Here is a 26,373-nt window from a genome sequence, read left to right on the forward strand (position 1 = left end):
TAACAAAACAAATGCACACACAAGGAACAATTGCTGGCAAGTAGACATCTCCCAGAACGCCCCAAATAGAATATATCTGAAAAAATTAAAATAAAAAGAACATGTTGTAATACAACTTGTGCTCATTTAAAGGGTTCTGAGTTGGGTAGAGTTTGTGCTTTGAAAAAAGGAGTTAAAATAAAGGAACTAAAAAAATGTACCTTAATGATAGTGCAAGTAGCGAACAGACAATAAATTAAACATCAATATATACTCCGTCCTTGCACCACACAAAGAACTAAAGTGATGCAGGAACTGACGTCTGGGGCACGCTGTTGAATAAGAAGGCAGTTAAGAAGAGTGATAATGATGACAACAAATGGTAATGAGTGGGTGAGCTAAAATCGCATTATAAGTATTTTTTAAGAAGAAATATACATAAGGTCACCAAGTGCTGCATGCAGGCTTGACCTCAAAACGAGTCATGGTGCCCACCACCTGCAACTACCGTCACAAATTAAGCATAGGCCCTTTGTTCCTGTGCAACTTTAAATGAGCAAGCTTTGCATAGTTTAGACATGTACAAGCGAAAGACATGAATACGCTCAGGAGATATTTTCCCAATACATCCCTCAAGCTTTTTTCGCATGCCTATCAACATGAAACTGAGCATATGAAACTAAAGTCTCCATTTAGACTTTTCATACTTACCATAACCATATGTGCATCTTTAATCTCTCTAACTAAGGTAGTTTCCTTTCCGTCCCATTTCTGTATATGAACCAATTTGTGACCATCCATTTTTAGTACAGACTGCAAGAAACAACAAAAACACGAAATCATTAATTAATAAGTGCAATATAGTCGTTTTACCTTACTTTGTACTAAGTGTGTATTGGCTTGGTCTTTCAGTTGAGAGATGGTGTGGGTGAGAGCCTGATGATGTATGAATAAGTGCATTAGGGTCAATAAAAAAATGAACGGATGAATGAATGTGAGGAAGGAGATTTACTTGCGTGAATGTGGGTGGCTGGATGAATGGGCTGAACGAGTGACTAATTATTAGAAGAACGAGTGAGGATAAATGGATTGGTTAATATGCTGTAAAGGTGCCAGCAGGAAGAGGTCCATTAAGGGGGTGGCCAAGAGGGTGAACAGATTAAGTGAGTGGAGACTGAATCTGGGCACGGTGACCATGCTTAGGCAGACAAGGCACCGGAAGATGAGAAGTCAGAACCCAAATTCCTCAGGGTAGTTCGGAGGTGCAAAGGATATATTTAATATGCAGAAACAATGGTGTTCACAGGTATCTTAGCAGGGAGTAAGTGGCAGCTGTGGCATGGTGTGGATCACAAAGTAATGTCAGGCAGATTCAAAGGACAACTATTCCATGGACCTTGCACGTGTGTTCTCATCTCGTGAAATCTAGATCATGCATGAAAGAAGTCGCAAACACAGGCCCAGATTTATTAACATTTTGCACTTGGATTGCGTCACTTTTTAGACGCAGCCCAGACAAATCTATTTTGAGATTTACTAATCCACGCAAAGCTTGGTTTGAGTGGCTTAATAAAAAATAAAAATCACGCATCACAGTTGCTTTCTGTTACTTTGCTTCAGGGAGGCTCTCCTTGGCTGGATCATGGGCGTTCTAATGCATTCATTCACCCCTCGATTTTAAAGCAAACCAAATCTTATAATGTCTAAAAAACCTGGATTTTCGCCATCATGGTGCGCCTACCTGAGGCCTAACAAGAAGAGATATTTCAATTTCTCCTTGTTAATTTTTCTTTCCATGTGTACTGCATTCTGCAGCACACAAAGAAAGAGAAATATACATTTGACACCTGTTGTGTCCAGGAAGGTATATCTTCCTGCACAAATACAATCCTGACCACAACACAGGCTTCCTTGAGATACGACAGAAGGGTACCTGTGTTGGTACTAGGCAGCCACAAGTGAGCCAGCACAGGAAGAGAGTCCAACAGTGCCATATCTTTGCAAATAAGGCAGTGTTTAACTCTTTCCCGCCCATGCAAGGCAGCAACTTATTTTCCTGTGCTTCATAAACTTTTACTAAATCTGCCCCACAGATTTTACCCAGAGGGGCTGGGCTGGCTATATTAATATCCTTAACGCCAAGGTGTGCGACCCACCTCAAAGTAGGGCACTTTGATTGAGAGTTATCTGAAGTATGTGTGCATACATTTGAACATCTGATTTTCAGTCTCTTATCTATGTGTGCAAGCCTTTCAACTCAGTGCTTTAATAGCCCCTTATCTAAAGGTGAGGTGATTCCCATCCCATGACCACAATCCAACGAATTTTAACAGGTTAAATGAGAACATTTTACTTTTCTGTTAATAGGTTAGATCCATCCAGTGTGTCTCTTAATCCTATGTTTTCAGATAAATATCAATCCAGTGTTCTCTTAACCCCATTATCTAAAGATCAGATGATTTACGTCCATGCCTATGACTATTGGTTAGATTATATACCTCCACTGTTCTCTAAATCCAATTTATAGCCTGGCTTCCACTCAATATTCTTATCCTGTCCACAATTAAATTACTTCCACCCAGGATTCCTTTAATCCATGAACGCAATTAGATGACTCCCCTGCCAGTGTATTCTCACAACTACATACATTGGTTTGACTACTTTCCTTTGTTATGTTTCTAGCCAGTGTCTTCTCTTAACCATGGGTCTGTACACCAAATGTGTTTACCGGAATTACATTTCCAATTCATTTTCAGCCTTAGTTCAGTTAGGCGACTGCTTTCCATCTTCTAAGCACTCATAACCACACAAAAAAATTCAAAAGTCATGACGGGTTACATGGCTCTGATATCTTTCCATTTCCCTACGCTCTAGCTAATTCAATTTTTTTTACTTCCTTCAGCTGCGACATGCTCTGCGACCACACGTATCACCAGACGCCCGCTTCCTGAATATAGTTGGTTTGAAGCCAAGATCTTCCTGGGGCACCTGGGGAAAGAAGCCATCTCTCTTATTTACTGCTCATTGGTCGGTCATGCCTCAGATGGCTTCGATCTGCTGAGACAGAAATTAGTAAATTGGGTGGGGGAACTTGATGAAGATAACAAGGGAGGCCTGTCTCGCCCCGAGAACTGGTGAACTCCTCCTGTATGCACATGATTCACATAAACTACCTTTATGCAACTTATATCTCTCTGCGCCATTTGAACAGAATATCTCCCAATGCTGCCCACGCTGCTTGCATGCGATGTGCGCGCCCAGCTGCAGAGTTTCTACATATGGCATGGTACTGCCCTACGCTGCGTTCCTTCTTGGACGGGGTGGTTTGGGAGCTCTCTGCGGTTCTTGGGAGCACTGAAATTGGATCCGTGTAATGTGCTGTTCGGGCTGGTGGAGGAGCTGGGGGGCCCATAAGCTGATCGTGTTTTCCTTGGGGGGCCTGCTTGTTGGCCACGCACATGGAAACAGCTGACCCCCAATCGATCTTATTTTGCAGCAGGGGGTTAGACTGGTGTGCACAACAGGAAAGGTCTGTTTATGCTGCTTGTGGGTGTCCCCATAAATAGAAAGGGTGTTGGGAAAGTGGTGCTTTTTCTATGGATTATCAATGTAATCTAATTGCTATAATCTGCAGAAATGTTGCCATGTCTTGATGTGTTATTCTAAGCAGAGGCCTTATTGTATGTTATAATGAATGTCCCTGCTGCAAAATTGCAATAAAGTTGGTTATTACATTTTCTTTTATGTCTAATTACTGAATGAGATTCTTGCTAGGTAATGGTTACATGTGTTCAAGACCTGCAGCCTCATTTTTCTTAAACATTACATCACTATGGCCCATATGTAGGTAATTTGGAAATACCGATTCCTAATTACCGAATTTTACCGAATCGGTATTTAGAAATCAGTATTTCCGATGTACGTAATAATTCTGTAAATATTACCGATTCGGAAAAAAATCTGTAAATATTTACCGATTCCACAATACCGATCGGTTATTCCGAATCGGTAAATACCGAATCGGTAAATTAAGATTCGGAAATTTAAAAAAAACAGGAATTGAGGAATCAGCCAATCCTGTGCAACCACCACCCTTCCCAACCAGGAAGTGGCCACAGCCAGGCAGGTGTACACAATCAAGCTTCTGGAGAGGCTGGGAGTGCAGAGGAGAGCAACAGAGCCACTGCCTGAACTTTACCTGCAAATCTTGCACAATGGCCAGCCAGGACACAGAAAGAGAAGGAGGGGAAAGGAGGAGGAAACTGAAATTCAGTCAGAAGGAACGGCAGGTCCTTGTGGAGGAGGTAGTGAAGCAGCACACAAAGTTGTTTGGAAAGCAGTCCCTGCAAGTTGCAGAATCAGAGAAAAGAGAAATCTGGCTTGGAATCCAGTCTCAGGTGAATGTTATTGGAGTAACTCCCCTGGACATTGAAGTGCTCAAGAAGCGGTGGTATGACATCAGGAGTATCACCAAGAAGAAGATGGCTGATCTTAAAAAACAAGCCAGCCAGACAGGAGGAAAGAACAGGGCACCTGCCATGACTAAACTTGAGCAGCTCGTGGAGTCCACGATAGAGCCAGAAAGTGTCTGTGGAATCGGGAATGAAGACAGCTCTGCCAGAGCTGCTTCCAAACAAGGTAAGAAGCATTCACAGCATTGTGCACCCCCCCTTCCCCTATCCCAAATCCCAAATTAGGCTATGTGAATCCCACTCCAGTAAAGGTTTTTGTTCGGACCAGCAATGCATTATGGGAGATGTAGTCAGTGAAACCCCTATCATGACAGGAATCGCACTGAACAACAAGACATGTTGTAGCAGGGTTTCAGTTCTCCCACAGAACTGTGCACAGAGATCTAGAACCTGGGTGAATTAGGATGACCCAAAACTCGCCTTAGTATCAGAAATCCCCTTACCGAGCTAGCTACAGGGTCTCATTGGTCATAACAAACTCCCAATGACTTAGACAAACCAGAACATGAACTTAGAGTACCTCAGGTATCGTGGAACACATGAACACTCTTTCGCTTTATAATCATTTCAAACCACAACGGGGAGTAAAAGAACACACGTGCAAGTTTGAAATATTTATTTTTCAATGCAAGGTTCTCAAACGCAGTATCTTATATAATACCAACATACATATTATAAAAATCAGAGTTATCAGCATAGTCACTATTCCATAGTAAGCGAACGGTGATAGCATATTATAATGCAAAATCTATAGAAATCTGTATCACCTATATTTCGCGCACCCTATTTAGCATACTATATTATATCTAAAAAGGTCTCATTTGGGTTTTAGCAGGGCGGGCCCATACCTCTAAATGTCAGCAGAAGAAGATCACATCATCAGCTACCAACTCTCTCCATGCGAAGCACCATCAAGTGTGTTTTTGCATTCTCAGTAACTCTATCTTAAACCTGCGTAGAGCCCAATGTTGGCAGCAACATTATTTGTGTTATGTCTAATGTGGTGCGAGGATCAGGCCTCCCAGCAACCTTGTGTTAGGTTATTCTTAGAGGCTGTAGATCTCAGTGTGCAGACAGTGTACCAAGTGTACCAGGCACAACTGATATCAGAGCAATAACATATTATTCTCAATAAATCACATCTTTCGTCTAGGTTGAAAGCTACAATAATAATTATGTGCCGTGTGCAAACTGAAGCCGAAGGAAAATATGTTGTTTAAACATTTAATAAACTCATGCTAACTTAACACAATATATAGAAAAGCATTAACTATATGACATCCCCCCAATGATCCGAGGACGGTCAAGAAACAAGCCAATAATATAATAAAGGCATAACATGAAAGCAGAGTTCAATAATATTGAGCCAAGCTAAATGTGTGTATATGTATATAAAAAAATATGTATGAATGCCTACAGTGGCCAAACAGAAATGTAAAAAAAATCTTGAACTTGAGGCCTAACATAAAAACACAGGCCTAGAACATATGATGTAAATTGTCCGTAAGAAAAATGGCACCATTCAGAATTACTAAAAAGTCACGTGCTCGTATAGTGAAAATCTCCAAAGCCACTCATGGGTGGATAGAATATGCAAAATAGGTAGCCACAGCCTCCAACATGAAATCACTGTCATCACCCGAAAACAGTTCAGCCATCCAATTAAGCAATGGGAAAGAACATACGTGCTCCTCCAACACCGGACCCTCTAGCAACATCACAGGACAACTCGGTGGGTTCTCAAGAACGCTATGTGCCAGAAACTCATGCGCCGCTGCGTGGATGTCCCACGAACCCATTAGTCCATGCATCGCTGCCAAGGCCATAATCCTTTTGCCAGAACAAACCAACTCGTGAGCAACTACGGGGCTCATCAGGTGATTAAAATCGACTCCAGGAGATAACGGCAAGCAGAGACACAAATCAATGGCCCAGTCAAAATCGCAGCTCAGGCAATGAAACACAGGCTGGACACATGTGAAATAGGAAAAGCGAAACGATAATTCAAATGCCGTGCTTAAAGTCGCAAGCGGCAAGGTGCCATAGTAATCAAGCATCCGGTTGCGAAACAGCGTCAGTAGGGGCTGAGCGGCTTCTTGCGCAGGATGGGCAGCCATATTTTAGGAAGCAGAATAATGTCAAAACGCCTGCAGCTAAAGCCAGCAAAACAGGAAATCCGCCAAACAAGCTCGAAAATATTGAATGGAAGAAAGCAGGGATAACACCAAAAATCTTTTCAAATGTAGTCACGAGACCACTGCTAACCAATTTAAAAAAATGAGCTAAGCCAGACGTGGAGGAGGCATTAAAGATCTGATGAACTAATTCACAGAAATGAAACGGCAAGTCAGTATTTAAAAGTTACTGCACCTCAGTGCGTGTGTTAGCTATGTGAAGGACATATGTTTCACGGGCCGAGCTCAGGGCCACTTCTTTTTGAGACAATAGAGCCCTTATGCGGCTCATACCATTGAACTCCGCTCTCAAGGTTGGGATGCGCGGCCAGATGGAAACATCTGAATTCCCATGCGTGGGTGGATATAACACGTTCTTGCAACACACCACACGTTCTGATACAGTAACCACATAGGCGATACTGACCATTAACTCACAACACTCCTCGTTATTCAAAAGCAAATAACTACCGTTTGTCAATAATGTGAATGTGGGAACAATTGCAGGAACTAGTGTGCCTTTTAAAACACAGGCCAAATTAGGTCGGTCCTGATTACAAGAACCATGCAACTGGATATGTCTGCATATCAGTGAACGGTCAGGCGACTGTGTGCATTCTTCACCATTCAGATTTACTTCCTTTCCATCCTTCAGGCATCTGTACGTATATGGTAAAGACCATGCCTCATGCAGGAAAGCACTGCCTAGTGGTTCATATCGCCCTATCGCAATATATCTCAAACAATTGGTAAATTTATATAAAGCAAATGGTAAAGTAATAACACCATGGATAAGCCATGTAGCAGCAGCTGCCTCAGCTACAGAGAAGGGCAAAGATTCTAACTTTTCAATGTGCAATATAGAAAATGATGCATCTCGCATGGAAAGCACGCGCTGCTTGTCAGTCAAATTAAACGGGGCAAATAATGATGACACGTTCATGTAATTCCAAGGAACGCAACCAGCTTTCAGAGTCTGTAGTGTCCATGCAAACTGCATCACAGAACGCAATTGATTTTGTCCATGGTACAATACAGATACTTCATCATTTACAATGTCAACCACAGAAGAGACAATATTGTTCAACGTGTAAATTCTGGAAGAAAGCATGTTAATACTGTTATCGACAACTGCAAGCACTTTTTCCAAATTTGCCTGGTCAATTGCCCTTAGGCGTTTAGCAGCCTCAATTTGCGAAAATTTCCAAATTTCATTGTAAACTGCATAAATCCACCGTTTAGACCTACCCTTAGCTGGGCCTTTTATAAAATCATTCAAATCCACGTTTTCAGTTAACTGAGACAGATGTAGTTTAACTGCAGCTAAAGTGGAATGTTGTAACCAATTCTGACACAGTTTCCCCACAGAATAAGTGGTGACAGTATAATCATTTTCAAAAAGGGGATCAGGTCTGACTTTTGTGAATCCTTCAGCCAAACCTAGAAAACGACATTGGCAAGAATCAGCACTCCTATGCCACATCAGCCAACCCTTCGAATCCAAACTGGATATATTAAAGGACGAATTGTGAAATAGAGCTTGCAACTCATGAATGGACAATTCAGTATAATTACCCCACCCTGAATATTCTTCCAATTCGGGGATAATTGGTGTATTTAATTTTTTAGAAGTAGCCAATCCAAAGCATGTTGTTTGGGAAATAGACGAATTTAAAAACAACATGTGATTCGGGATGAGACATGCACGATGCAAAGCCTCAGTGCCTTGTACCTGCCAATCTTTGGTACCCCAAACCGATTTAAGGTCAATTGTTCCTTTCCAAAACTCGTAGCCATCTACAGCTAATCTGTCTAGAAAGGACTTCGAATACAGCAATTTTGTATCGGTAAGTCTAACTTTGGACATGGACTTTTGTGTAATTTTGAAATAAAACGACTCAGGATTTGATTGATTAAAATATGAATATTTTTTCAGAAACGTACTGGAGCTGCCTCCCAATGGAGCAGGGCAATGTTCCCACTGTGTGTAATTTACAGCAACCCTCCTGGAATTTGTCTTATGCAAAAAATGATTACCATAATGTTGAAAACAAAACAAATCACCATAATTAATAGAATCTAAATATAAATCCTCAGCATCAAAGGCAGCATAGTATTTCAAATCAGAGAATAATGCTTCTACGGCCTGAATATCCCAATCATCAGAACGTATATTTTGTTTAATCACATCCCCCATGTTTACTCTAAGCATATTCGAAACATTAATCACTTCAGTGGGCCCATGTATTTGAAATCTAACCTCATCCCACACAATCCCATCAAGGACAGGCCAAGCAGTAATGTTGACTGTATTCAAGTTTCGTTTCAGTCTGTGTGCTGAATGTGAAGAGGAAAGAGGGGCCACAGTTCCATTAAAGTACCGAATTCCTGTTCTTTCTTTAACATAGTGGCCATCGATCAGGCGGAAAAAATAAAACACAAAACCAATTGACATAAAAAGGTAAAATGAAAATAGAATCAACCAAATGTATGTCCAAGGGGGAATCAAAAAATGTTTTTTAAATAAGGTGGCATATTTTGCAATAGTTGAGGGTTTCTTTGAAAGTTCCGAAACAGAGTCAAAAGAGAATCTGGACTGGTCGGCCAAACGAGTCTGCAAATCTGGCATAGATAAGTCAGCAGGATAGGTGTAGTTCAGCTCATCAATGTTAGTAACAGGAATAGTATTTAATAAAGGACTGGATATAGCAGGCATCTCGAGGGACACCTCCTGTTCTGCACCAGAAGTAATAGCCAGCACAGAATGCCTCACCATGGTAGGACAGGATACAGCCGGTGTCATGCTATGAAGAATCGGCCACCCTGTGTGTCTTGACATTGTCAATAGAAATAAATCTGTTTTCCTTACGACCTGGAAGTGGTGGTAATATGACTGTTCTTGTGCCCTTCACTCCAAGAACTCGAACCGGTGCATAATATGAGGGACCAAACTCTTTCTTGTTATCAATCTTCTCTCGAACCAGTTCTCCAACTTGGGGTAGCCAGCCAACTACCGGGATCTGCAACGCATCATCCGATGTGGAGGGCAAATGTTCCTTTGCTTGACTGTCTCTGGTCTTTTGTAGATCCTGTAAAACATTGCAATGTTCATCTACGTCAAAGGCCGTGGCCTGGGCCTTGCAGTCTAGACCGTCGAGGTCAGGGACGTACATCTTGATACCAAAGAGCATTTCGTATGGGGTCCGCCCACCCAGAGACCTTCTAGGGAGATTATTAAGCGCACGCTGTACGCCATTGAGGTGGGCTAGCCAGTTTCTGCCAGTGCCTATAACTCGAGCTGTCAAAGATTGCTTTAAGTCACGGTTCATTCGTTCAACTACACTTTTTCCCTCGGGTCTGTACGGAGACGAAAACTTGACTTGGACCCCCAACGAAACCATAGCATCCTTATACGCCTTAGAGGCGAAAGCCGGACCCTGGTCCGAATGGAAGGTACCACAGGCAAAAATCCCTACAAAGACTCGCAAATCTTTAATGACAGTCCGTGAATCAGCGCTCCGATGGGGCCATACCCACACAAAGCGTGTGCATGAATCAACTGCTACTAAGATGTACTTATACGCAGTATCAGAAGAAAAAGGACCGCAGTGATCTAAATAAACGCACCCCAGTGGTTTATTAGAAATGTACAACTGTGTCTGAGGCGGACGCGCAGCAGTTGAAGGTTTAATCTGCTGGCAAATGTCACATTGAAGGACATAATCGCGCGTCTGTTTGTACAGTCCCCGCCACCAGAACCTCTGTTGTAGCTGAGTTACAGTGGCCGAGACGCCCGCATGCGCAGACGCCACACCTTCATGAGCCGCTGTAATCAAAGAAGCCCTGCGATCCGAGTTGGGAATTAAACGTTCGCCAACTTCAGGAATTTTCACATAAGGAACCTTATCGGGACTTAAGTGGTATGTGTATTTAGAAGGGAACCCCGCAGGATATTTACTTCCCTTCTCAGTAGCAGCAAACGCTGCTAAGATATCATCATCTATCTTACTTTTGGACCTCGTGACTGCTGCAACTAAGTATTTCGATACTGCAGACTTCGCTGCCTCATCAGCAAGCGAATTTCTGACAGCGTGGACCCCCACGCGCTGATGGCCAAGAGTATGAATTACAAACACGAGTGGCAACTTCTCTTTGAGTTCTGCCACTCGGACCCAGATCATTTTATGTTTTATAGTGCTACCCTTGGAATCACGAAATTCATTCTGAATCCAAAAGAACAAGTTCTCATTGTAAGACTGGACACAGTAGTAAGAGTCACTTACGACCAAAGTCGTCACACTCGGATCAGCGTACTCTAATGCAAGCATCAGAGCACGAAGCTCAGCTAATTGCGCGGTGCAGTCCCCAAGCGTCTGCGTGTGCACGACACTGGACTTGAACTCATCGTTCACCATGGCACCAACCACAATGGCGCAAGCGGAAACGTAGGCATGTTTAGAGCCATGTGCAACCTGCGCCGAACCATCATTGTAAATGATGCAATGGAAATCCTCCAACGGCCGCATTGCTAAAGGAGCAGGATGAACAAACTCATACTGTAAGAACTCCTGCGACCGTAAAGTGGCGTCAAAAATAAACGTGACATCCTGGGATGACAAGGATGCAGCCCATTGAATCCACCGAGGGTGCAAAGTTTTAGAATTTGGTACACTGGCTTTCGTAACTGCCTCCAAGGCAGGACACGGGGTAACAACCAACATGCGTTTTCCCTGTGACAGGGCACGTTCCTTGAGAATTGCCATCTGCACAGCCGTCAAAACTTTCTCCACAGTGGAAAATCGCAATTCAGCCGAAGTGTACAAGTGTGACTTGTAAGCCATAGGTACTGTATCTCCTTCATTAAAAGTTAGGTACGTGAAACCTACCGTCCCCGGGACAATTCTTATCACCAGGTTGGTCTGGTTATCACAAGTCTGTATTTATTCAGAAGCGAGCAAATCAGCTTGCAAAGACTGCAGAATAGCCGAATGCTCAGGCAGCCAGCATGATTTGGAAAAAGATGGTTGTATCAAAGCATACAAAGGCTTGATAAGCTGGGCATATTCCGGAATGTATGTCCTTCCGAAATTCAAAAAGGCCCAGTAAAGATTGTAATTTTTTCAGTGTTGTCGGAGAGCGCAACTGTGCGCACTTCTCCAGGAAGTGAGGAGCCAAGCCTTTTCCTTCATTAGTTAGTTCATAGCCTAGAAACAACACTGTGTATTCTGCAATGTGCGATTTTGTAAAATTAAACTTGTAACCCACGTCTGCAAAGTTACAAATAATACTGTTCACCCGACACAGATGCTCCCAAAGTTCATCGTCTGTGAGATAGATATCGTCCACATAGGAACAAGCATCTGGGTCGATCCTCTCCAACAGAGAGACAATGCGTGCGGAAAATACGCCAGGACTATTTTTATAGTCCATTGGAAGACGCCGAAACATTTTTTGGACCCTGCCGCATGTGAAAGAAGTCCATTGGGAACTTAGACTATCCAATGAATGGGCATAAAAACCATTGGAATTGTCAAGCGTGGTTTTGAACTGCTTACGCACAAGACTATTTACAAGGGCAGAGCCGTGAGTATTCTGTACTGCACAGTTACGGCAATGCGAGTTTAAATGCCGGTAATCCAAAACCAAACGGTAAGAGCCGTCCGGTTTGTTAACAGTAAAAAGGGGGTTATTCATCGGTGACACACATGTTTCAATTACACCTTGATATTCCAATTGTTCAAGGATCGCTGCGACTGAAGCTTTGGCTTCACGTCGTATGGGATATTGAGGTTGAGGCTGCGGCTGAAACCGTAAAGGAATCTCGTGGTTCGGGCACAATTTATCCCAGCCACAATGATTACGGTACACAGCCGGTGCAAGCGCTAGAGCCCACTCTTCTGCAAAGTGCAGCGCTTCCACTCTCGAAACTGTGTTCGCGAAACTGGGGAGGATCACCTTCTCCCCTCTTGGAGCTGCAAGCACAAAAGGTGGGGGCCAGTCAGCCCCCGAAAGCAAAATGTCATAAGTAGACAAAAGATTTTCCCAAAATACCCCTTTAACGGTACGCTGTATGTCACCTTCAATTAACAGGACAATTTCAAAAAGTCTATCAGGGGGAGCAACTCTTGTATCTGCTGTTTCAATCACAACATAAGTGTCAGTGGCTGTCACCTTCAGTAGTGGACGGAGGGCCTCTCTCACTATGGTAATCTCCACCGCGCTGTCCAGCAAGGTCAGAGCCTAAGTCAGATTCCGAAGCCTCGTTCTCACAATCTGGGGTATATCGATGCGCTGTCAAGGCTGCGACTTTCCTCTTGGCAAACTGCGGTCTCTGAGGCGTAGAGCCCTCCTGTTTGTCTGCACCGTTGCGCGGGCGGGGATGACCACGTCCTTGATGGCCACCCTGGCCCCTGCCGCCCCCTCCACCACCGGTTGACGGAGCCGATGAGTCCTGAAAGGAACGAGGAGAGCGTTGGTCAGAAGCCTGAAAACGTTCAGGTGTCTTCATCATCGCGCGGTCGCGCAAATCATAAACACGTTCCGACTGCGCAGGCAACAGAGACGCAGGGCGCGAAACCTGTGTTTGTTGTTGTTGTTGTTGCTTACCCTGATTCTGTTTTTTAGGCCAATTTTGTTTTTTGGACTTGGGCTGAGCGTTCGCCTCCGAAGACTGTCCCTGGGGCTGCTTTTTCTCCTTATCAGAAAAAGTCTTAAGACCCTTGGCATTGCGGCCAACCATTTTATAAGCCGCCACAATTATCCTTGCTAACTGACGGGGTTTGTCCGCGTCGGGAATCAACGCCAAGGCGTTAGCCACCTGGAAGTTCACTGCATATCCCTTGACATTCGCAAGGATCAGATCGCAAACCACCTCAAAGGAGCCACACAGGCGCATACCTAACTCAACCGCAGACTCCGGTCCGTGATCATCCTGAACACGTTTAAGGACCGCAGACAGGTTTGACATAGACGGGAAGCCAAAGCACCTCGAATAGACTGCTGCAAAAGTCTTACCCCATGTTTCACAGTCAACAAGCTCAGGGGCCAAATCTTTCGGCAAACTAAGCGTAAGAATCCGGTGTTTTTCACCAGGATTAGTATTAGGAAACACAGCCTCCAGCTGGTCGAATTTCTCGGCAAGCCAGAAATGAAAGACATCCTTATCCTGGGGCTTCTTGCCCATTACGGAATTCACCATGACAGGACTGATTTTCAAACCAGCCTGACGTGCTTGAAGCTGCGCACCCCTAGGGGCTGCGCCTTGAACATTACGACTCGTGTAATGAACAAGTGCCCTAATCACTTCAACCGCGACCTCGTGAAGACGTCGCAGGTCACCCACGTTGCAAGTGGCGCGATTAGGGTGAGGAGTAAATCCAGCCAAAGCGGGCCAAGGAGTGCCCGGAATGGACAAAGGACCTAACCTCGGAGCGGTTAAAGCGTGTGGTAGGGCGCCACCAAACCAAACTCCATGCTGCCAAACATCAATAGGTACTTCCTGTGCTCTGTACGGAGCATATGCAACAGGTACAGGTGACGGAGTGTACGAGTGGAACACACCAGAATTTGCGTCCACTGCCGGAAATGTCACCCACGAATAAAACAGTTCGTACGGGTAAGCATGTTCCGCACTCACCACCAGAACCACAGCCAAGCCTTCCAAAGGGACATCATAAGCCCGCAAATGGTCCCGCACCGCAATGCGACTATGCAGCGGGATGTCCACGGCTTGTGCCATGACTGCACAGGAACGTGAAAAAACAAAGATTACTTTGTAGCACAACTGGGTAGTAATTCAAGGAAACAGTTTTTAGATAGATTCAAGCTTGAAAAGACCTATTTCAAAAATTGGTAGGTTTTTCCGTCACCGCCGTTTTCCGGAAACGGGAATGAAGGGGTTAAGGTTTGAATGATATACTACTCGAGTGTCATGATATAAGGCCAACAACCGTTGGGCGCTATGTAGCAGGGTTTCCGTTCTCCCACAGAACTGTGCACAGAGATCTAGAACCTGGGTGAATTAGGATGACCCAAAACTCACCTTAGTATCAGAAATCCCCTTAACGAGCTAGCTACAGTGTCTCATTGGTCATTACAAACTCCCAATGACTTAGACAAACCAGAACATGAACTTAGGGTACCTCAGGTATCGTGGAACACATGAACACTCTTTCGCTTTATAATCATTTCAAACCACAACGGGGAGTAAAAGAACACACGTGCAAGTTTGAAATATTTATTTTTCAATGCAAGGTTCTCAAACGCAGTATCTTATATAATACCAACATACATATTATAAAAATCAGAGTTATCAGCATAGTCACTAGTCCATAGTAAGCGAACGGTGATAGCATATTATAATGCAAAATCTATAGAAATCTGTATCACCTATATTTCGCGCACCCTATTTAGCCTACTATATTATATCTAAGAAGGTCTCATTTGGGTTTTAGCAGGGCGGGCCCATACCTCTAAATGTCAGCAGAAGAAGATCACATCATCAGCTACCAACTCTCTCCATGCGAAGCACCATCAAGTGTGTTTTTGCATTCTCAGTAACTCTATCTTAAACCCGTGTAGAGCCCAATGTTGGCAGCAACATTATTTGTGTTATGTCTAATGTGGTGCGAGGATCAGGCCTCCCAGCAACCTTGTGTTAGGTTATTCTTAGAGGCTATAGATCTCAGTGTGCAGACAGTGTACCAAGTGTACCAGGCACGACTGATATCAGAGCAATAACATATTATTCTCAATAAATCACATCTTTCGTCTAGGTTGAAAGCTACAATAATAATTATGTGCCGTGTGCAAACTAAAGCCGAAGGAAAATATGTCGTTTAAACATTTAATAAACTCATGCTAACTTAACACAATATATAGAAAAGCATTAACGATATGACAATGTGAGACATCATTGATAAGCAGGCAGAGGACAATGAGATAGTGTGGCAGAAATGTATTTTAATTATTGCATTGCAGGGCTGCAGAAACACTGAGCTAATGTACAATTTCTGTCCACAGGCGAGACATCGCGCAGGACTGCTCAGGACGAGGGAGAGAGGGCACCCCGGAGGACATCACAGAGAAGGCCAGTATCAGTGCAGTGCACACAATACCACCACAGCCAGCCTCACCACCACTGCCAGCCTCGCCACCACAGCCAGCCCCGCCACTACTGCTGGCCTCACTTTGCATCAACACCCCACTGCAGTGGTTAGACCTAGGAGGCGTGCTGTTGCCAGACTGCAGGCGTTTGAGTCCTCCTCAGAAGAGTCGAGGGGGGGACATCTACTGTGCCACTGGATGACAGCAATGCTGGTTTGCTGTCCACTTCTGAGGGAGCATACACAGGTGCCAGATACTGCCTCAGGGCTCGTGAGAGCAGTCCACCTCCTCAGGGTGAGAGCCATGGTGTCTTCGGAGGGCTGGAGTCAACCATGGTGAAGGTGCAGCGCCTACAAGGCAAGGCAATTCAGTTAGTCCAGCGACAAATGAAGCGCCTCAATGACAACATGACCAACATTGATAAGGGCATTAGCTCAAAGGCTGAGGGCATGAAGGAGATGGCTGCGGGCACGCGGGACATGTCCCAGTCTGTGATGCTGCTGTGCAGCAAAATGGATGAAGACAGGGTGCAACAGCACAGGGAGAGGCAGAAAATGGAGCACCATAAGAGGGCAGTGAACCGCCTAGCAACTGCCACTTCTCTGCTCTGCAGGCGCTCCGTGGCTATGCAGGAGGGGCTGGCGCCCTGCAGCACTGATGTATCTAGGGGGCTGGTAAAGGTGACCAGTGCTCTTGAAGTGCTGCTGACGACTCAGTCTGCCACTACTGGTGCTGTGGAAGTTGGGGACAGCGAGGACACGACCAGTCGGAGCAGCATTACTCCCCCCTGTAACAGACACCCGGAGGAGCAGCAGCCGGCATGGGGCTGGCACTGATTCCACAGCCAGACAGTCAGTTAATGGCATCCAGCACTGTTGTGCGTTGCCGCAGACGCTGATGCAGCCCACACGTTCAAAACTAAATTGGGTGAAGTAACCCATGACTTCCTACTATGGATGTCACAAATTGGACTGCCAAGTTTGGCCGTTTGTGTTGTGGCGTAGTACCCAGAAATTAAAACAACGTCATTACATTCAACAACTGGCTTTGTTTTACTTTCTTAAAAATAGTTGTGTGTGATCTCTGCCCGTCTCTGTCTCCCATCTGTTGCTGGTGCCACTCCTGCTGCGTTGGGCTCTGGCTGCGCAAATTCATCATCATTGTCCTCAAAATCAGTTAATTCCACTTCTGTACCTTTCTTTGTGGAAAGGTTGTGCAGCATTGCACAAGTTGCAATGATTTTGCAGTCAGTGTGTACTGACCTGCGCCTCCACTTTTGTGGAGGCAGCGGAACCTGCTTTTCAATAGTCCAAACGTGCACTCCACAAAGTTCCATGTTGATTTGTGTGCCACATTGTATCGTCTCTCACTTGGGGTTGATGGGTTTAGGTAAGGAGTGGGGATAAATGACCGCACGGCATATGCACTATCACCTAGGTGAGAAAGAGAGTGCCATTAGTCACATACACTAATATACATTCATCTGCAGTAGGTATAAGGGTGTGGCACAGTGATTTACCTAGCAGGTATCCTTCTCCAAATTCTCCCGCAGTCAGGCGTGTGTAGATCCCTCTGTTCTGAAAGATGTATGAGTCATGGGTGCTCCCAGGGAATTTGGGCACAATGTCAGTGATTATGTTGCAGCATTGCAGATTACCTGCACATTTATGGAGTGGGTGGACTTTCTGTTCCTGTAGATATACTGAGTGGCTGTTGGTGGGCAGATTGGAATGTGTGTGCCATCCATACACCCTTTGCATGCGGGAACTGTGCCATCTGGTAAAAGTGTGTCTTGGTTTTCAGCAGTTCCGCCTGTGTGTATGGGAAGCTAATGTAGTGATGCATTCTCTGCATCATGGCATCCAGGAACTTTCTGAGGAAACAGGACAGGCAACTCTGAGACACCCTGCCTACTGCAGCTATCACCCCTGGTAACTGCCAGATGCAAGTAGATGTAGTCTACAGAGCACCTGCACATGTGGTGGTATGGCGTGCGCCCTTGTTGTTGGGTGCTCCAGGAGGGGGTGCAGGTCCCTTATCAAGTCCAGGATGGTGTGGGGGTGTAGCCTGTACCTTTCATGGATCTCATCCTCAGTCTGTTGGAAGAGTGTGATGCCCTGTCTGTAAATGCGCTCCTCCCGTCTCCAGATCCTCACTCCTGCTGCCTGTAGACGTAGCCGCCTTGCAATCACATAGAAAACCGCCCTAGTGATCACACTGTTGCATTTTGGGATTGCTTATATACATTGTAGCTGATTACCACCAGCTTTCAGTCAGTGTTAATTACAGACTCTTAAATACCGAATTTCATGAAATTCGGTATTACCAAATTTACCTACATCTCTTTTCTCGTTTTTACCGTTTCTTATTTACCGAATCTGTAATTTTGAATTCGGTAATAATAAATCGGTATTTACAGATTCATAATTACTGAATCCTTATCTATGGCCTCCTACATCTCAAATGCCTAAATACCGGCCGGTAACGGGAAATTTTCTGAATTTCGGCTGTTACCGACCGTTATTTAGCTACCTACATATGGCCCCAAGTGACTACAGTACCAAAAATGGCATCACTAAATAGTTGCAGGTGAGAGGTAGCATAACAACACCTCCACTTCTGCATCATGGCAACCATCAACATTTGTCCCTTAATACTTGTAATGGGGATGTACCGGCACAATTCCATTTCAGCCACTGAGTGCGTGCATATCCAACTTTAATCATTGTCTCCCGGTCACCCCTCCCGGTCACCCAAATGGGCTGGAAACATGGCCTACGCACTTCTTTCACCCTGACAGGCAAATGAACAGAGAAAACAAAACACGATATGCAATAGGATACCATCTAACTGCCCATGAAAGGGTGTTATTGGATGTAGTCTATGCTTCCCTACTCTTTATACCAGTATTGAATCCAGCTATGAGACTGTAGATCACTACAGAACTCCTTGGTGACACGCACTATAACATACAGTTGGGGTACCGTATATCTTTTCACTGGGTTGCCAGTTGCTAAAACTTACCGGACGCTGTGGACCTTTGCCTCACGCCTTCACTTGACGGACCCCCAGCCTTGCTGCCTTTCCTGCCGGGGCTCTGCTCCTACGCCACGCTGCTCTGCTTCCTTGTTGCCGTTCCCCCCCGCCGCAAGCGCCGAAGGTCACCAGGTGCAGCCACAGAACGGAGGGAACGGTGCACTACCATCCCCAGGAGGCCTCAGCTGGCCACGCCTCTAAACCCGCCCGGAGGCGCTTGAAAAGGGCATCGCATTTACTGGTGAGTGGGTTGCCAGTAGCTAAAACTTACAGGACGCTGTGGACCCTTGCCTCACGCCTTCACTTGGCGGACCCCCAGCCTTGCTGCCTTTCCTGCCGGCGCTCTGCTCCTATGCCACGCTACTCTGCTTCCTTGTTGCCGTTCCCCCCCGCCGCAAGCGCCGAAGGTCACCAGGCGCAGCCGCAGAGTGGGGGGAACGGTGCACTACCATCCCCAGGAGCCCTCAGCTGGCCACGCCTCTAAACGCGCCCGGAGGCGCTTGAAAAGGGCGTCGCATTTACTGGCGAGTGGGTTGCCAGTAGCTAAAACTTACCGGACGCTGTGCACCCTTGCCTCACGCCTTCACTTGACGGACCCCCAGCCTTGCTGTCTTTCCTGCCGGGGCTCTGCTCCTACACCAAGCTGCTCTGCTTCCTTGTTGCCGTTCCCCCCCGCCGCAAACGCCGAAGGTCACCAGGAACAGCTGCAGAGCGGGGGGAACGGTGCACTACCACCCCCAGGAGCCCTCAGCTGGCCACGCCTCTAAACACGCCCGGAGGCGCTTGAAAAGGGCGTCGCATCTACCGTCTTGCGGGACGCGCGCGGGCGGTCGCCGGGTTGAGCCCGGGCAGAGGGCGGGCCGTCTGTGGCCGTCCGGGGCTGGCTGAGGCTGGGCTGGGCCACCCCCCTTCGATCTACTCACCCACTTGCTTCACTTTGCGGCTCATATAGAAGTAACTATTACTTTTTTAACTTTTATTGTTAATGTTGTACTATCTTTATTCTTATACTTTACTCGATGCAATCACTGTAGTAACATGTACCTTCTTAGTGTAAGGTTTTAGTCATATTTTGTTTATCGTATTATTCTTTTACAAAAACCTAGATCAACTACTAAAAAACTTGAGAAAATTGACCAAGGTTTTTGAGCAAGAAACATTTTTTAAACAGAAATTGATGGTAATTATGTTAGGAGATTTTAACTGCAATTTGTGCGAATTAACTAAGGTTAACAGGTGTGGCCTAGCACCGGACGAAGGCGAGGGACACTTTAATTTTAGGCATAATTTTCTAGGGGATCAATTTAATTTTTTGCTAGCCAATTTTGATTTAGGGTTCGTTAATGAAATGTGCATTTCCGCTCCGATAGTAGTTCCAACATTTAATGGTAGAGGTTGTTCGACAACTATAGACTTTATCACTATTTTCAATAATTGCAGGAACAGAATCCACTCTTTTAATGTTCCTGATATAGCGTTGAGTGACCTCTTTCCATTATGCCTGTCTATTTTGCTACCTACTGCCTCAATATTAATCAGCAATAGAGAATGCAATAGCCTAGATGCTGATCTGACAATTGGAAAAACCAATCGGTATACTTTAAAATGGGCCATGATAAACGAGGCAGAGATAATTAAAACAGTGGTTGAAAAATGTTCCCTAGAAATTAATAAGCACTTAGAGATAGATTTATCACCTGAAATTTGCCTTGCATCCTTCCTGGTAATATCGAATGAAATTAAAAACTCCCTTACTAGGCAATTTAAGAATAGGAAGAAGGAGGGAGGATGGTTTGATTCTAGATGCACCAAGGCTTATGCAACTCTAAAAAAGGCCCTGCATAATAATCCTAGATCAACCGAGGAAATTCGCAGACTCAGGAAAGATTACAAAGAGGCAATTAAAGATAGGAAAAATACTCTGAGGACCGAAGCTTGGGAAGCTCTTCATACAGCCTCCACAACAAATGACAGAGTGAGTTTTTAGAAAATTGTGAGAACTCCCTTTCTTAGTGAAGAGACTGGTCCGAAAATATATATTGCTATATGCAACTCAGACTGGGTCAGACACTTCGCAAGAGTCTATGAAGGAGAAGAATATGAAGAAGGTCAAGTGGGGTCTTTGACCTCCCTTGACGACTATCCCCTTAATAGTAAATTGTATTTTACTTTAGAGGAGGTGGAAAAGGCCCTGAGTAGAAGTAAGGGCGCAAAGGCGCCTGGGCCAGACGGGATTCCCATAGACCTATTTAAGAGTATTCCAGCTCTGTGGGCGCCCCTTCTGGTTCAGGTGCTTAACGCTAGTTGCGTTGCTGAATTCCTGCCCACGTGGGTGGAATCTGTAATCGTCCCGATTTACAAAAAGGGAAATAGACAGGATCCTGCCTTTTATAGGCCTATTTCCCTACTGGACTCATTTACTAAAATTGCGGGCAGAGTGATTCTTGACCGACTTCTGGAATGGGCTGAGGAAAACTCTGTCCTGTCTGATCTTCAGTATGGCTTTCGCCCCGGTCTGGGGACAGTAGAGCAGGGTTTGAATTTGCTCATGTTGGTCGGAAAATACACGAGGGCAAAACAGGGCAACTTGTTTTTGGCCTTTGTGGATCTCTCGGCCGCTTTGGATTGTGTGATACACTCTAAACTGTGGTCTATACTGGAACATCTTGGGGTTGAAGCTAACATTATTTATTATCTTAAACGTTTTTATAGTAACGCGTCGGCCCGCGTACGTTCTGGCCTAAACGGAGAGCGCACAGACACAATACCAATCAGGAGCGGGGTCAGGCAGGGTTGTGTCCTGGCCCCCTTCCTTTTTAACTTGTACATAAACGGACTGGAAGGTGTCTTGTGCAAAGATAGTTCGGATCCTCCCTTTTTAGGCAGCCGCCCAATACCAGCACTTTGGAACGCTGACGACGCTGTACTCATGTCACGTACTCAGGTGGGCTTACAGCGCGTGGTTGACAGTTTCTGCCGCTTTATGAAAGAGTTGGGCCTGAAAGTCAATACATCAAAGACTTTCACTAAGTATTGTGACAGGCAAAATAAACCCAAGAGACCAATCTTTATAGCGGGGCAAAAATTGGAATTTGCTAAACACTTTTCCTATCTTGGGATAATTTTTGCCCAAAATGAGATGTGGTCTCAAGCTATCTCTGTTAAAAAGCTTGAGCTTTTAAGATCGACTGCCGCTCTCAAAATCTTTTCCAGTAAGCTAGGAACTAGACCCCCTGTGGAACTGACTAAAATTTATAAAGCCAAATGTGTAGCTGGCGCTACCTATGGCAGTGGGGTCTGGGGTTTTGTTAACCCCGCGCCCATACAGGTTCCTGAAAATTCCTTTTTAAAATATATATTGGCACTTCCCAAAAGCTCATCCAATTTTAACTGTCATTCAGAACTTGGCCTTCGTTACATCACTGATCCTATTAAAATAGAGCCTGTTTTGCTATGGCATAGACTCTGGACCCAAGCAGCGACACACTTAAACAGAGATGTCCTGACAGATATTTTGAAATTGGAGGGTGCTACAAAAATCCCATGGGTGAAGTATGTTTTAAATTTCCTGAAAGATATTGGGAGAGAAGAATACTTACTGAATCCCACAGATATTTCAGCAATTTCACGAAAAGATCCGAAGAAGGAGTGTTTAGCCCTTTTGGACTCCAATAGGACTGCTGCGGAGGCCCTAAAACCTTCTATTCAGCAGCATCAATTGGTTTTAGCAACTTTTAAGATTCAGCCCAATTTAATTTATGTAATAAATAATTATGAGCGTTTTCTGCTTACACGTTTCAGATTTAATATCTTCCACAGACTGGTTAGTTTTCCTGCAATTAATAATTGGACGCACGATCTACCTCTCTGCCCTTGTGATAACAACTCCCCCCAGAGTACCATTCATGTATTTCTTTTTTGTAAATTATATGATGAAATGAGGAAAACTATTTTATTGCCTTTATTAAGAGAATTAGGACTCCGTCATTGTCGTGTGGCGATGATCAGTATTCAAGCCCTAGACAATTATGTATCTGTAGCAACAACAACTTTGTTTTAAAAAAATGTAATGATTATAAGGAAATGTAGGGACATTTAATTTGTACGTTACAAATGTAATTGTTTTTCGCCCTTTGTATTCGTTTTTTTATGAATATAATGAACTTGTGTATTTTTATATAAACATGTATTTATGATATTTTATCTGTACTTTTATGATTGCACCGAAACAATCGAATAAAGATATTTTGTATTGAATATCTTTTCACTTCAGTCACAAATGTCCTTTTGGGTTCTGCCATTAATTGCCAACCTTTATTTAGGAAGAAGTAAAAAAATGTTGCAGTTCTCTGTACCAGGATGCAATCACATGAACCATTTGGAATGACAATCACTTAGGTCAACGAGATCTATGCAGACGCATTAAAAATGAAATAGATTTTGGTCCCACGGCACTAGGGTGCAAATCACAAATAACACTGCGTGTTCCTTCTCAGTTAAGCCAATATGTGCAGTTAACACTGTCAAAGGCGCTAAGCCATGTTTGTGGTGATAACCAACCGTAACCGAAGGGGAACCGGGCAACTACCATCCTCAGCTTTTGTTTTCTGTGTGCGTACTGTCAGGGTTTAGGAAGATGTGGCTCAGATTCCAACTGTCTAAATAGTCCTTCCACATAATCATAATACTCATTACTCCAGTTTCTTCACTCCACTTCTAAGCTGTATTAACCTCTTCTCAAGTCCTACTCTCCCTCTCGGCCACAGCCTTACCTGTGGCACCCTCACCTAGTGCCACAACTCAACACTCACCCCTTTCGGTTCTTTATGCTGCCTGGCAATGGATGCATGTTTCTTGGTTTTACCTCACTCCTTTCATGTGCCCCTTCCTCTGTGCTGCTCGTCCTCTACCACGAGTTTACCCCAATGGTTGACCCTCATTTCAACACCTGAGACCCACTCTTTCTATCAACTCTGGCTGTTCAGTGCCCAGTCTTATTTCACATGTCATTCACCCTTCCATAGCACTCATTGCTTGCCACTACTTCAGTCCTTCAATACCTTCATTCCTCTTATCGTGCATCTTTGTTTCCTCACATGCCCACCTTCACCACCCCTTTATGCCATGGAACCCTGGCAAACGAAGACCGCTATCGTGGCGGGATGAGGGGAGTTAGGGCAGCCACAGTCTCCCACCGGGTGACTGTGGCAGCCAGATGGCAGGTCCACCATCAATTTAAGTGAGAGGTGATGAAGCTGGAATTAGAGGGAAGTTAGAGTGATTCTGCAGAGGGAGAATTTATCTTTCTACCTTGCCCCTGTGATTAGCTGAGGCCCTAGTAAGCTGTGCTGTAAAAGAAATAACACCACAGGGGATTTTCCACTCTCTGATCTCGTGGTCCAGGTGTAGGAGACAGGCTAGAAAAGGAGGTACTTGCACCACAGGGGTTTTCCAGCTTCCTGGCCACTGCAGGCAGCTTAGGTGTGCCACCAAATTATGGAGATTTTCCATATTGTTGATAAAGAGAGCGTTGGGACAAAGATATTGAAAGAAATGATGTCTGCAGTATTATCATCAGGCATTTTCAAGGTAATGGTTAGGGTTACAATTAGGTTCAGGGCTAAGATTAGGTTTAGGCTTAACTTTAGGGCTATATTTTTAGGTAAAGCTTAACCAGACAGTGCAGCCCAAGTAAGCCATACCGTGGGCTTACGAAGAACAAGCAGGGGCTTTGAGCCCATCCATTGCTTACGTATGTTGGCTTCATGTCAGTCATTTGCCTGCTTCTTAATTATGCTCCAGCCTGCCATTTGTATGTGTTTTTACCCCCTCCCCCATGGAGCATATAGCCTCCTTACCATCTCTTTTGATTGGCTGGTTTCTATACTTTTTACTTTTAAATTAAGATTGCCACAGAAGTGCATGTGTTTTCCAGCTGACTAATGGTAAAGGAAACAAGAACTTCTCCAAGACATTGTATATAACATATGCAGTACATCAACAATATATACGTAGCCAAGAATCAGATTAATATTTTTTTTATAGTTTATTAATCTCATACAAAAAAATATATATGTTTTATAAATTTTTAGTGCAAAGAACCTTTTTCTTTAAAAGAACTGTATATATATTATTTTTTGTATAAAGACCAGAACAAAGGTAAATACAATAATTTAGTTGTGAGCACCCACAAGTACGGTTGATCAATACAGATTAGAAATATAATACTGCACAAACAAAGAAAAAACACACATAATAAATCACACACCACTAATAACAACAACCACCATAATCAGAGAAACAATATGAAACACTAGACAAAACAATATTTACATTACAAACAATAGAACAAATCACAGTACAAAGGAGTATAGCTCAATGTGTAGATGTTGATGACATTATAGGATGTTAATTCCAAACTAACAGAAAGAAGCCAACACGAGTTTCGGTAGTTGGCCGTAGATGTAAGCAACCTTCATCAGGGCGTGTCTGTGCAAATAACTCCTGTGACAGGAGGCCAATCAAATTGCTTAGTATCATACAATAATCGAGCACTAAAAAAAGGGGGGCTCACAATCTTCACAATCCCTAGTCAGAAACCAAACAACAATAAATAGATATATTCATTGTAACTATAATAATAAGAAGAAGAGGAGGAGCCAGCATCCAGAATAGGTGTGATAAAAAGCAGGCCATCACCAAAAGGAAAAAAAACAAGGAATGACACCCATCTCTAATCGGTGAGTAACATACATACCATAAAATTCAGGCCACAGCCTTGTAAAAAATAAGCCATAATGCAAACTATTGATACCTTAAGTGGTATGGCAGAGAGAAAGGAGCATAGATAATAGTATTAAATTGAATGCACACAAATAACTACTATGGAGGGGGTATCAAGTAGGTAGTAAGTGGCAACGTATTGCCTTGTCTGAACTGGGGTGGCTTGGTGAGCAAAATAACGAAGGATTAAACCCAGATCTGTGACTGGGGGGGAATGCTTTGCCATTGTGCAACATTCCGTCCATCATCTTGTGTGTTTTGCTGTTCACCCTATGTGGGAAGGGTATGCCCAGACATGGGTCCCGTTGATGAGTACAGGCCTCAGCAAGGCCCGTGAGTGCGAAAGTGTTCGCTCTTCTGTACGCAAAGTCCTCAGACTACATAAGAAATTGGCACGGAAACTGGAAATACAAAAACATAGTTTAATAAACCTTTAAAGGTGGTACTACAGCCCACACAACACTCTACAGTATTGTACAAGGTAGCACAAAGAACTCGGACATGCGGACCCCTTTTATACACAAAGAAGGGGTTCATAAGTGGGCGGTTACCGCTCAAAACATGATTTACAACCATATATGGACATTTCTCAAACATGATCGATACATGGGTGGAGTTAACGGTTCATGAAGCCTGCCGAATGCACATTCCAATCCCCTCTAAACAGAAACAGATGTTACACGTACTGGGCATGCGCTAGGCAAGCTGGAACTATTTATAGCCTATTGCTGGGCAAACTTCAGGGGTGACAGTCAGCGAAGTAGGACTTGCCTCGTGGCGAGCACATGGCGAAGTGTAGCGTACAAGATGGACGCCAGAAAACA

The 26,373-nt window shown here is 44.3% G+C and overlaps 1 protein-coding gene across 1 annotated transcript in view; it reads right to left on the reverse strand.

The window, feature by feature from the left end:
- Nucleotides 1-633: 633 nt before the first annotated feature.
- Nucleotides 634-26,373, reverse strand: part of LOC147707911 (fatty acid-binding protein, brain-like) — a 108,213-nt gene continuing 82,473 nt past the window's right edge. The window contains exon 3 of the mRNA XM_086925257.1: nucleotides 634-792. Coding sequence (XP_086781383.1) covers nucleotides 634-792 — 159 coding nt within the window. The remainder of the gene's footprint in view (nucleotides 793-26,373) is intronic.

This window comes from Lissotriton vulgaris, chromosome 6 (genome assembly GCF_964263255.1).
Source record: "Lissotriton vulgaris chromosome 6, aLisVul1.2, whole genome shotgun sequence".
In the NCBI taxonomy this organism is placed as follows: domain Eukaryota; kingdom Metazoa; phylum Chordata; class Amphibia; order Caudata; family Salamandridae; genus Lissotriton; species Lissotriton vulgaris.